The sequence below is a fragment of the Otolemur garnettii genome, unplaced genomic scaffold, assembly GCF_000181295.1.
Source record: "Otolemur garnettii isolate 467f Iridium unplaced genomic scaffold, OtoGar3 scaffold00046, whole genome shotgun sequence".
In the NCBI taxonomy this organism is placed as follows: Eukaryota; Metazoa; Chordata; class Mammalia; order Primates; family Galagidae; genus Otolemur; species Otolemur garnettii.
The window spans coordinates 3,561,457-3,574,568 of NW_003852441.1; the positions used below are offsets into that span (position 1 = coordinate 3,561,457).

General features: G+C 46.0%; 1 protein-coding gene across 1 annotated transcript in view; it reads left to right on the forward strand.

Annotated features, from left to right (window-relative positions):
• TRIM16 (tripartite motif containing 16) overlaps nt 1-5,255 on the forward strand; it is a 24,924-nt gene extending 19,669 nt beyond the window's left edge. The window contains exon 6 of the mRNA XM_003791070.3: nt 4,426-5,255. Coding sequence (XP_003791118.1) covers nt 4,426-5,009 — 584 coding nt within the window. The 3' untranslated portion in view covers nt 5,010-5,255. The remainder of the gene's footprint in view (nt 1-4,425) is intronic.
• The last annotated feature ends 7,857 nt before the right edge of the window (nt 5,256-13,112 follow it).

The window sequence follows — 13,112 nt, forward strand, 5'->3', positions numbered from 1 at the left end:
CTGGGGATTCGAACCCGCCACCTTAGGTGTACGTGGCTGGCGCCTTAGCCGGTTGAGCTATAGGCGCCAAGCCAGGAGGAATTTCTTAATTCCATTTCCTTGAGAATTTGGGAGAAGGGGTTTTTAAAGATAGTTTGGCAGGCAAAGGCCTAGGGAATTGAGTGCTGATTGGTGGGGAATGAACGCATAGGGTTTGGAAGCAGAGATTATTTTCTCGGTGGGAAGATTTCCTGGGTGGGGGGCCTCAAGGCTATTGGGTCCATTTTCAGGCTTATCCTCAGGTCTGGCATCAGTGGGTTCCCCCCAGTGCAAAGTCTGAAAAATACTTGAAAGGCCAGTCTTAGGCTTTGTAATAACCATGTAATCCAGAGAAGCTAGTGTACGCTTTACAATGGCAGTGTTATCTATAGAGGTAGTGGGAAGTCACAAATCTCGCACCTTTCAAGGAGGATAATGTCATTAAACAGTAACCATTTACAGTAATAAGGAAGTTAGTTTGTTAAACTTCTGGCTTTATCTATATTTTTATAAAAATCAGACTTTGATTACTATTTATACCTTATAGCTCTATATTTTAATATAATATAGTTTCAGGATCACAAGTGTTTCCATGTGTCCTTTGGCCTCTCCATTCTCAGGTCAGTCCCTTGGTCTTTGTCTGTTATGACCTTGGTTCTTTGAAGAGTCCTGGCCGGTTACCAGATGGTTCATTGTTAAATCTGGCCTGGCCAGGATTTCATCACCCATTGTTCTGTCATTATGTGGTATTGACCTGATCTATTTGCATTTTTTAAAAAACACTGTACAGTTGACCCTTGAACAGTGCGCGAGTTGAGGTGCCCATTCCCCGTGGAGTCCAGAATCCACAGACAGCTTCTGACTCCCCCCAAACTTGATACTCACAGCCTACTGCTGACTGGAAGCCTTACCAATAACAGAAATAGTCGACATATATTTTCTATGTCATGTGTATTATAGACTTTATTCTTACAATAAAGTAAACTAAAGAAAAGAAAGTGTTAGGAAAATACTAAGAGAAAGCATATTTACTATTCATTAAGTGGAAATGGATCATCACAGAGGTCTCCATCCTCATTGTCTTCATGTTGAAAGGCTGAGGAAGGGGCTGGTCTTGCTGGGTCAGGGGCAGAAGAGGTAGAAAATATTTCTTATGTAAGTGGACTTGCACAATTTAAACTCATGTTGTTCAAGGCCAACTGTAATTCTAATCAATGCATCATTATAGAATAAGTGCAAGAGATCTATTGTATAACTATAGTTAATACCAACATGTTGTGTACTTGGAAACTGCTTACAGTTGATATTAAGCATTCTTACCACACACACAAAATAAGTATGTGAGTTAATGCATGTGTTAATGAGACTTATTTAGCCATTTTGCAATGCATCCATATTTCAAAACATCATGTTGTATGCTATAAATATCCACAGTTTTTATGTGTCAAATAAAAACACTGAAGACATACTTCATTACAGCCAACATGCCCATGCGGCTGCCTCTCTCAGTAGAGAGGCGTCTGTGTAGTTCATGCTCGTTTTTATAACATCTGTTTGGAATGTGCCATTGAACTTCACTTCTGCTTGTTTTCTGGGGATGACCACCAGCTAACTGACTCTGAGACTGCCTTTTTCTCTGCTTATACATCGGGCTTCAGGTTCTGATGATTATTTCCTGCTGTTCTTGCCACAGCTCCTACTTTTCCCCAGGCTGCCCGGCTTCCAGTTCCTACACTCCTTCCTCTTTCCTGACAGAAACACATTTCATTTTCTTTTGCATTACAAGCATCTTTTTCCCCACATGATATTAACTTTTCTCTTGTTAATACTGTTATGAACTCTTAAGCTTTTATTGCCTCCGATGGTTTCAACTGTCAAAGTTCTGTGGCTCAAACTGCCAACTTGACCAGTGGGAGCCGCTTTCAAGCTGGCCTCTTTTTCCTAGAAATGTTGACATTCTTAAAAGTATCATTGCTTTCTGTCACTAATATAATGTTCCAAGGCCCATGCTCATTTCCTTGTCCCAAGACACAGAGTCACCTACTCTCCCAGGAGTACTGGATCCTCTTACACGAGAAGAGTATTGTATTGTTGATCCAAAGCTGGGTGCTAAGAATTGCAAGAGTTGGTTGTGAGCAAAAGTGCCACCACTCTGCTGTTGGGCTATTTTTAGTAAAACGAAGAGATAGACTGTTGGGGGTTGTGGCATGTGAGCCCCGACCTGGTTTGAAAGCCGACTGGGAAAACAACTAAAGAAAAAGAACTTATGTCAGTTTAAAACATAAAGTCCGAAAATGTGTGGAGAAGGCTTACATTATCTCAGGCTGAGTAATCTGAGAAAATAATGCAGACTCTGCTGGGACAGCACCTGCCGCCAGTGCACGGAGCTGCTGGGGAGGTCCAGTCTCTCTGGCCTTTTCAGAGGCTTTTATTGATTTCTAACATAGGTGCATAAGCAAAATGTAAAAATGCCAAAAGATAGGGTTGAAAGAATCCCAAGTCCCCAGAAAGACTGGATAGAGAGGCTGGTAACTGCAGGGGGTTGCTCACAGCCTGCCCAGGAGTATTTAGAAAGGGAGGGAGAAACTAGTTCTGCCCCACAGGGGAAGTAAGCCATATCAGAAGTTCAAAGAGCTTAACCCTTCCTATCTGTTGAGTCTCCCCACAGGTCTAGCCCGGCCTGTCGGGGTGCAGGGCTCTTTCCATCTTTGTAGTCTCATTGAGCCCTCAGGGGTCACGTGTCTGCTTGTGCTTTCCCCTGGACGCCCAAGGACGGAGGCGGGGCTCCCACCGGGAAGTCAACCTGTCTGCCTCCCACAGCCAACTACCTGCATTACTTTTCCTTTGAACTCATTAGGTTGTGTTTCTTCTTCTTTTCTTCCAGGATGTGTCATTATTGGCCTCTAAGACTTTCTCTTCTCAGGACATTAAGTACTTTGGAAAACTCTGGCTTAAACTAAGAGAGCTTTTTAAGTTATAAGAGTTTTAAAATAACCTTTGACATGCTAATTCACTTAGCAAGTGTACATGGAGGTCTCTCTGAGCTGGAGCCCAGAGGATCCCATGCAAAGTGTGGAGCTTCCAGGTTAGAAAGAGGATGAGCACGGAGCCAACACACTCGTGAATATACACACGTGTTATTCCAAATGGTCACGAGTCCCATGAAGTTTAAAAAGCCAGAGTGCTCTGAGAGAAAGCGAGCTACAAGTCACAGAGGGGCTCTTGGAGGACATGGATGAATGCTCAGCTGCAAGTTGAAAGGATCAGTAGGAATCACCCAGACCCAGAGGAGGCCAGGCTGTGCTGCAGAGGGAACAGGCTGTGCTGAAGGGGGTTGAATGCTGAGTAGGTCTGAGGTCTGGGAAGCTGAGACATGGTGATCTGGGGGGAGAGAGTGGGAGACAGGCCAGGCAGACATGCAGGGCCTGGCAGGCCAGGGCAAAGGGTCAGTGCCTTACTCTAAGAGCAAGAGGCAGTATGACTCACCTTCCCCTATTCCTTGAAACAAGCACCAAGTCTCTGTCATGGAGAGAGAAGTCTGTTCTACTAGTTCAGGCAAGACTGATGGTGCCTTATCGGAGAGTTTGAAGCCAGAGCCTGGAGAGGAATGGTGGCATTTATTTACACCAGCGTTTTTCAGCCTTTTTTATGGCATGGCACACTTGAACCTATAGCTAAACTTCCACAGCACACTTAAATTATGTTGATCAAAAGAAAAGAGTAAGGAAAAGAGCATACTTACTGTGCTTTGAATGTCTTTCAAAAATAATTTGGTTAATGATCTTATCAATTTTCAGGGCACACCTAAGATCCTCTCACAGCACACCAGTAGAAAATCACTGCTCTGCAGGACTCGCTGCTGCCGTGTGGGGAGGGGGAGGGCTGTGGAGGAGGCAGAAGAAATCTCCAAAGCAACCTTGAGTGTGACCTGAGCAACTGGGAGCATGGAGCTGTTATTCTCTGGGGTCAGGATATGAGGGCATGTTTGAGAGCTTACCATGCTCTGTATCAGTCAAATATTTCAAAAACTGGGTGAATGGATCAAACGTGGGTGTTTGAGTAACCTACTTCCCAGACGCTTGCCAACACCGTCTGTTGAATGACTGAGGAAATCAGCTTATTTCTTGCTTCAGTGCACCTGGTAATACAGCAAACACCAGGCAATTAGGGCTTCAGACAGGAAGGCAGTAGAGTGACTTGTGCTTTATCTTTCCTGGCTTCACTCACCTCCTTACCGGGGCGGGAGGGGGGCCAGTAGATAGATGGAGGCTTCTTCATACCTGCCTTGGAGGGCAGCTGGGTTTAAAAGCGTCTGTCCCTGCCTTGGAGGGCAGCTGGGTTTAAAAGCGTCTGTCCGAGTCAGCTGTCAGCCTTTGAAATGCCCACCTGCCTTCTGTGTCTCCTTAGATGCGCACGACATCACGTTTGACCCCGACACGGCACACAGGTATCTCAGGCTGCAGGAGGACAACCGCAAGGTCACCAACACCACGCCCTGGGAGCATCCCTACCCCGACCTCCCCAGCAGGTTCATGCACTGGAGGCAGGTGCTGTCCCAGCAGAGTCTGTTCCTGCACAGGTACTATTTCGAGGTGGAGATCTCGGGGGCTGGCACCTACGTGGGCGTGACCTGCAAAGGCATTGACCGGAAGGGGGAGGAGCGTAACAGCTGCATTTCTGGAAACAACTTCTCCTGGAGCCTCCAGTGGAATGGGAAGGAGTTCACGGCCTGGCACAGCGACACCGAGACCCCGCTTAAAGCCAGCCCCTTCCGCAGGCTAGGCATCTACGTGGACTTCCCTGAAGGGACCCTCTCCTTCTACGGTGTGGAGTACGATGCCATGACTCTGGTTCACAGGTTCGACTGCAAGTTTTCAGAGCCAGTCTATGCGGCTTTCTGGCTTTCCAAGAAGGAAAACACCATCCGGGTTGTGGATCTGGGAGAGGAGCCGGAGCAGCCAGCACCGTCCTCAGTAGAGGCAGCCGCCTAGACTCCAGGGTCCGCGTCCCAGACCCTTGCTGGCCACAAGGATGGGGAAAAGCTTGCATTTTAAAGGTGACTTGGGGGCAGAAGCATCTGCCAGCGGTAACTGGCTTTAGAAATCACGTGTGTCTGTGAAGAGAGGGTTCTCTGGCTGCTCTTTTTTTTTTTTTTTGCTTCATGCAGCGCTGTTCTCTACATGTTTGTATTAAATCTTGGTGACGTTTTTCTGTCTGCTCAGGTGATCATCACACTGTGCCCAGAAATAATAAAAAGATTACAGAGTCATCACAACAAATCGCTAATTTGTGTGTCACCCGTGTGCCAGAGGCTGTGCTGAGAGCTTCCCCTGCTCTCACTCACTCAGTCCACACAACAGACCCCCGGAATAGACGCTTCCGTCGTCCCCCCTTTGCGGATGGAGAAACCATGGTGCAGGGTGGTTCAGGGCGGTCTAGGGCGATCCAAGCGTTGTTAGCTAACTTGCTCAAGGTCACTTCCGTCACAAAGCGAGGGAGTGACAACTAGGATTCAAACTAGGACAGACTAGTAAACTTTTAAACTGGTACACTAAACTTTTACCTATAGTACCATCTGGCGTTCCTCAGGAGGTGATGGGCTTTTTGCGTTAGGGAATAAACTACAAGATGATCTATGCAGTGGAGAAACAGAGCGTCTGAAACCAACTTGGAGTTGGCAGATCCCTTTGCCCGCACTGTGTCTGGCTCAGTGCTGGCTGAGGGCCGGCGGCCTCCTGTGGCTGTTCATTCTGTTTGGGGACAGCAAGGATTAGAAATGTCAACACAATTTGAACTTAGTCCCCATGACCTCTGGAAAGGGGTCTCTCTCCTCTGAAGTCACCTGGACTTTGTGGACTTCAGATTTCTCATTCAAAGGACAGTTCTTCAAGTGTCTGAGGATAGCTCCCAGCACAGGGCCTCAGGGAGCTATTCCTATCTTCACACTCAATTTCCTACTTCCTGGTTCCCAGTCTTTTCCTCCACTGGTTACTTCATTCTCCTTTCCACAAATAAACTAAGATTATGGTGAACATTCATCAAGCCTTTAGGCAAAAGGCAAACTGTCTTTAAATGGGCCCTGAGGACATAAACTCAAGGCCTGGGGGAATTCACCAGGAATAGGACTTCTGGGTCTCCTATGACCTGTGTCAAGGCAAATCTCTTCCTTTTTGAGTAGCCTGCTGGGCTCATCTCAAGAGTCCGTGACTTTAGGATTGTTTGACTTGTTCCCGGAAACTCTGTCCAATGTTCGTATCTAGAGATGTGGACAGTGTGCGATTTAAAAGGTTTTTTATTTTAATTTCATCATATCATGGCTGCGTGCTAAGATAGTTCATGATGCTGTATCCAGTGGTTAGGATTCTTTCCAATCTTACTGCCACCTGCAGATTCAGTGACTCTTTTTTCTAAGTTTTAATGTTATTAAAGAAGGTCGGGCCAGACAGATCCAGGACTTTGCCGCACTCAGTCCACAGCTTCTGGGTTTAGCTGTACACACACTATTCATGGGCAGAACTGTGTCATAATGTAGCCTCACTTTTTGCACCTTTATCTGCTGGATGTGATGAAAGACTTTTCTTTCCTTCCTGCCTGCCTGCCTGCCTTCCTTCCTTCTCTCCCTCCCTCCCTCCCTTAATTGCCCTTGGTAGAGTGCCGTGGTGTCACAGCTCACAGCAACCTCAAAGTCTTGGGCTTAAGCGATTCGCTCTCTCTTAGCTCCCAAGTAGCTGGGACCTGCCACAACACCTGGCTATTTTTGTTGCATGTCATTGTTTAGCTGGCCCAGGCCAGGTTCTAACCCACCAACCCTTGGTGTATGTGGCTGGTGCCATAACCACTACAGGGCACCAAGCTATGATGGAAGACTTTTCAATGGCAGAAATCAAGATACACTATATCTGAGTTTCCATGATCTTACCTGTCTAATAATGCTCTCAAAAGAAAAAAATCACATCAGCTTGGCCTCCCTCCCCCCCTTTTTTCCCCAATTTTTAATTTTTTAGAGACAGAGTCTGACTTTGTCACCGAGGCTAGAGTGTAGTGGCCTGATCACAGCTCACTGCAGCCTTGCACTTATGTCCTCAAGTAATCCTACTGAATAGCTAGGACTATGGGCAAGTGCCCCCATGCTCAATGGGGTCTTGCTATGCTGCCCAGGCTGATCTTGAACTCCTGGCCTCAAGTGATCCTCCCAACTCAGTCTCCCAGAGTTCTGGGATTTCAGGTATGAGCCACTATGCCTGGCAGGCCACCCTTGTTTTTGTAAAACTCCTGTGGGTTGTTTGTGCGTGTGGCTTCTTTTTTAAGTGCTCACAAAATATTCAAGAAGCCATTTTAGAATTCTGCTGTGGGCTAATGTCAAATTTGCAACTCTGTTGTTTTCAGAACCTAACTTGTTTTTTATTTAAAAAATTCTGCATGATTTTACCTGTTCCCATCCTCTACTGTTCTCCCTGGTTTCCCAAAGATTTCCACCTGGTTTATAGTCATGTCTGTAAATTGTATCAGTGTCCTGAGATAGAATTTGTTTGGGCCAGAATACTGGATCTCATATAAAAGAAACCATTTAGGTGTCTCCTTACCTGTCTCAATCTTATTTTTCTGTTAGTTTTTGTTTGTTTGTTTTGTTTTGTTTATTATTTTTCAAGTTTAAGATCTTTCTTTTTGATATAAAAGGTCAAAACAAAAGTAAGAGTTGGGCATAATTGCTCCCCTTCTGTCATTTCTTCAAGCAATGGGCATATCTTTTATTTTCTTCCCTGGTCTGAAAACCGAAAATTTCCTAAAACAAATAAAAAACTAAGGAAAGAAAAAAGAGAGAACAAAGGCCTATTTTATTTTCTCTGGCATTTTCCCCAGCTGTGTAAGTGTGGGCCACTCTTGTGTATTTACCTGCCCTTATCTCCGCTTCCATTAAACAGATTTACTAAATAAACAAAATAAAATTAAATCCAACTTTCGCTGCCAGATGCTTTGTGTCATTCCTAGACCCTTTGTCCTTGAGGGGGTCACAAAGTGATTTTAACAACTTTGTAATTTATTCTTGTTTCAACTTTTTGAAATCTAAGCACATAAGGTGTTTTCTTCGAGGAATCTTAATAATTCTGAGTAAATTCCCACATTCTCCCAAGATTCAGGATGAAACGATGAGATAGCAATAGTGACCGGATCCCGGAGCACTTATCTTGTCCACACTGCTCACTCTGTTTTTGGAATGACTGTCCTCAAATCAAGTCAGTTCAGCAGAGGGCGGCCTTTATAACATGAAGGCTGCAGTGCTCAGAGTAACCCAGAAGATAACTAGCTGTGTCTTTTGATCACAAGAAGATTTAAATTGAAGTGAATGTGAAGAGCTAAACAGGAATCTACCACTGGAGACAGGAACAGACTCAGGGACACATGAAATGGATTCCTCGTTTCCATGTCCTGTGTACTGGCGGCTGAGCTCTGTATTGTGTCATTATGACCAGCTGCCCCATTCCAGGCGCCACCAGTCCAGCCCCTTTAGCCTTAGGAGGAAGATGGAAGGAAAGGCAGTGTGAGTATTTCTCCCTTCTCCGGGCTCCGCCAGCTCCCCTAGCTCCCCTCCCTCTGCTCCTGTGATTAGACAGCTCAGTGGCCTGGCAGGAGGCTTGCAGGGAGGTCCACTGTGCCACATGCCCCCAGCATCCAATTAGGGGCACTGACTGTGTGAGGCTCTGCAGAGTGCTTGGCTGGCCCATTCTCAGTTTTTATCTCTATTTCTGGCTTGCTCTGTAATTTTGTTGAGAAAACCCCACCATCTTCCAGAAGGAGGGAGGCTAGGTACTGGAAAAGAAGAGGGAAAGAGGGAGAACAAGTCATTTCACAAGGACTGAGCAGTGGTTCATTCCAGGTAAGAATCTTTTCCTCTAAATTATTAGCTTACGGCGTGACCCCTTGTTTCAGTAGTTACCTAAAAAAATGTGTGTGTGCCTGCGCCCACCCATGATTCTATGTCTCATAGAAAGATAATTTTCAAAAATCTTCCTGAGCTATCACAGCCAAACTGCAGCTACTGCCTTAGGCATCTCGGGGGGTGAGCTCTAGGGACTCCACATTTGCATCCGGTTCACATGGCAACGTGGCTCCAGAAGTTTACGTGCAAACCTTTTATCCTTTCTTCAGACTGCTCCTCCTTTCCTCCTGCTTGCCTCTTCCATCTTCCCTTCAGTTGCCCAAAAGATCAATTTTGAAGTGAAACTTGTATTTTCCTATAGGGCGCTGCAGGCCTTATGGAGTGATGTTAAGGTGTTCTGATTGTCTTTGTGTGTCAGACTGATGGTCCCTGCCCTGACAGTCCAGCCCTCACTGTAGGAGGCGCAGCCAGGGCCCTGGGGGCCTAGGGATGGCAGGGGTGGTAGGAGATGGGGTGGGCACAGGGGCCCTGGGCGAGGGCGTCTGCTCAGAGGCAGGCTTCCTCCAGCTTTCTTTGGAGGAAGACTGGGATGCCTGGTTCTGTGCAGTGAGCTTATTTGTCTTATTAGTTGCTTAAATAAATATAGAGCTGGATGATCACCCCAAATGCTTGAGGTCTGCTTGTTTGAAATTTTTCATCTTCCTGCCTGAATGACCATTGTTGACAATTGGCAACAGTGTTCATTTCGTTGTTCTCATCAATCCTTCAACTCCTGAACTCCAGCAATCCACCTGCTGCCGCCTCCCAGCGTACTTCATTTCTCATTTTTTATCTAATCTTTGCAGCCCCTCAAGGTAGATACTATTTCCCTATTTTATGGAATGAAGATGACAAATGTAGCCACTCAAGAGAGGTTATGTAACTTGCTCAAGGTCACGTCACAGTAAATTGTGAAAGAATTAAGTAATTTGTGCTTATTTTTGAAATGAAGCTACTTTCACAGATTTTTAGACATGAACATAGCTTACTTCTGTGGTTCTCAAAAATGGTTTCCCAGCCAACAGCATCAGTGTCACCTGGGAACTCATCAGAAATGCACGTTTTGGGGGTCCCAGTCCAGAATTACTGTATCAGGAACTCTGGGGGTGCAGCCAGCAGTCTGAACACGGCCTCTTGGGAGGCTCCCAAAGCCCTGGTGTATAGCTGTCTGTTCTCCTTAGTCTGCTCTGCGCCTTAACAGTCTGTAAGCAAGTGCCTGTACGTTTCAGTACAAGGAAGAGATGTTTTTGGCCACCCCACAGTGTTCCCTACCTTCTTGGGGGGTTCAGCTCGGTTGAGAACATTTTTTGTGCTAGTGCCCCCCCTTCTGGATGACAAAACATTTCTAGCCAATGCCCTTGTTTCCCCACCTGCTCCTTCTCAAGCCGAAGGGTAAATTGGTGAGTTGGAAACACTGATTTCTCATGAACAAAAGCTTTTATTTTTTGAATTTAACTTTGCCAACAAATGTAATGGCACATGAGGGGAAGGTGATGGACAATATCACAGTTTCTCCACGCTCCCTAATGATAATGACAATACTCACATAGCTCTACACAGGGTGCAAAAATCTGTTCATTTGACGCTGGCAGCCACCCGTGAGCAAGGTAGGACAGTCCTCTCTGTTTTCTGGAGGGGAAGCAGGCTGAGAGAAGCATGCAAACTACCCAGGGATATAAAACTCCTTGCAGGGGCCGGCTTCCTCCTCCCTCGTACCCTAAAACATATACTCTTTCCTGAGTCCCTGCTCGCTGAACAAAGCAGGTGGCTGGGCTGTGGGATGGGCAGAGGGAGTGGACTGGCCCAGCAGGAGCCACACTTCTGGGCTTATTCTTGCCACAGGGAGGGTAGAAAAAGCAAGTGGAGATTGTGGGCGGTGCTCTGAGGGGGTTTAACCAGGATCGTGAATAATGAGAGAATAAAGCGAGGCAGAAAGGGAATGCAGAGGGCTGGCCGGGAGCCTGTAGGCCACTGATATCCCGGACATGTGAGAGGTCTCCAGGTGGGCCTCTCATTCCCAGAGTTTTCCTTTGCTGGACCCTCAGGCCTCACTCTGATGAGATCTATGTACCTGCCTGCCTCTGTGGGTGTCACCGGCACCACTTTCCCAGTCTGGGCCTATTCCATCTGGCCATCTTGTCCTGACCTCCACCCAGGCCACGTTCTCAGCTGCAACTTCCCACCTGAGCCAGGTGCATGGCCACCCTCCACAAGGTGTGGTGAGCAGGAGGTGGGAGGAGACAGCAGGGAGCCACCGTCTCAGGATCACTTGCTCTGGACCACCCCTTGTCCCTCTGTCTCAAGAGGCTGCCCCTTATAATCTCCAGGAAGCTGTTTTGAAAAGGAGGTGCCCAGTGTGGCAATGAAGTACTATTGTCCCCTGGTGTTTGAGGAGAATTGTGTGCAGGTGCATGTGTTGAAGGGGAGGAGATGGGAAATGAACCGTGACTGATGTCTGAAACCCAGTCTACTGGGTGCTGAGGAAATGCTGTGTGTGTTTGTGTGTGTGTGTGCACATGTGCATGCATGTTTTTATGATCACATGTATGCAAGAATGGTGAGTGAGATGGAGACAGAGCAGAAGAAACTGCCGCTCTCCCCTGTATTAATGAACGTAATCCTCACACCACCATACCCTGCAGGGTAGGGACTATCCAGTGTCTTCTACAGATCAGGAAATGGGGAATCAGAGAGGATTGAATTGCTTGTCCAAGGCCACACAGCTACTGAGAAGCGGTGATGACATTTGAGCTAATGTGTCTCTCAGACCCCCACGTTGGTGCCCCTCCACTGGGCCACAGTCCACCTTCACACATGGAATAAGGACTAAGCAGGTTGTATCCAACTGCTTCCTTTACGTATGTTGGCATCACAGGTTAATATCTGAATTTATTTGAACCTTTAAAAACAAGCTAGTTTTATTATATGTCTATGATAAATAAAAAAAATTTTAAAAACTACTTTTAGCTTGCAGCACTTTCCGTGGGTAATATGCCCCGACTTACATGTCAAAAGGGCCCTTCCTTCTCCTTGCCACCCTTCTTTGGCCTTCTCCAAGAACTACATGTTAATGATCCACACACGTGCCACTGCCAGTCACGCTTCCCCCACCCCACCCCCAGTGATCTCCATTACCTTCCTCTAATTATGCCTGGTCTTCAGACATGGGCACTAGAAAGGATACAGTATTGCAAACCTTTTTGTTTTTATCTAAGGTAACAATAACAATAACAACAGCAGCCAACAGATCACCTACAGTTCATCTAATCCTGGAAAGTAGCTATAATTTTCATTATCTATCTTCTTCTGTTCTATTCTCAGAAGTATGATGAAGACACTGAGGCTCAGAGAACCCAGGTGTCTTGCTCATGTCACACAGCTCCTAAGTACCGGAGTCAAGGTTTGAACCTAGTCTTGTATGAAGTAGGAGAATTGCCTCAAAGTGCTGGGAGTTGGGGGGGCAGCCCAACATTTGCATGAGTACTTTGCTGCAGTGAGATTTCTGGCTAGCATTCTGAAGCAGTTAAATAACTTTCTGCTTTTACTTTGATGACTTCAGATATCTTCATATATGAAGATAGGATCATTGGATAGCTATCCTGTAACTAAACATAAGAAGTTTACATCTTGCTTTATATTTGTGAATATTTAAAAGTAATTATAACAACAACAATTGAAGCTCATACCAGGCTATATAATATTTTTCTTTAAAAGGAGTCTATGTGGTAAGAGAAGGCGATCAAGGGTATCCAAATAGGGTCAGAGGAGATCAAACTCTCACTCTTCGCTGATGACATGATTAGGGTGACCAGATTTTAACATCTGAAAAGCGGGACAACATGGCTATGGGTCGGGGCAGGGGGCGGGGCAGGGGACGGGGCAGAGCAGGGCCTGACAACAATGCAAACTTTGATAAGCGGTTCTTGATAATCAGTTCTCAACAATTATTTGTTATTATTACAGTTTAACATTATAAAACTAACAAAAATAATATAAAACTCATATTCTGGCAAAATAGCCACATCGCAGCCGAAAACTGTATATTCCCTTCCTATTCTCCCGCCCATTCGTGCATTCTTTCCAAAAATCAGGACTTTTTTAAAACGCCGCGGGACGCAGGACAAATTGTTAAAAAGTGAGACTGTCCCACCAAAAGCAGGACGTCTGGTCACCCTAG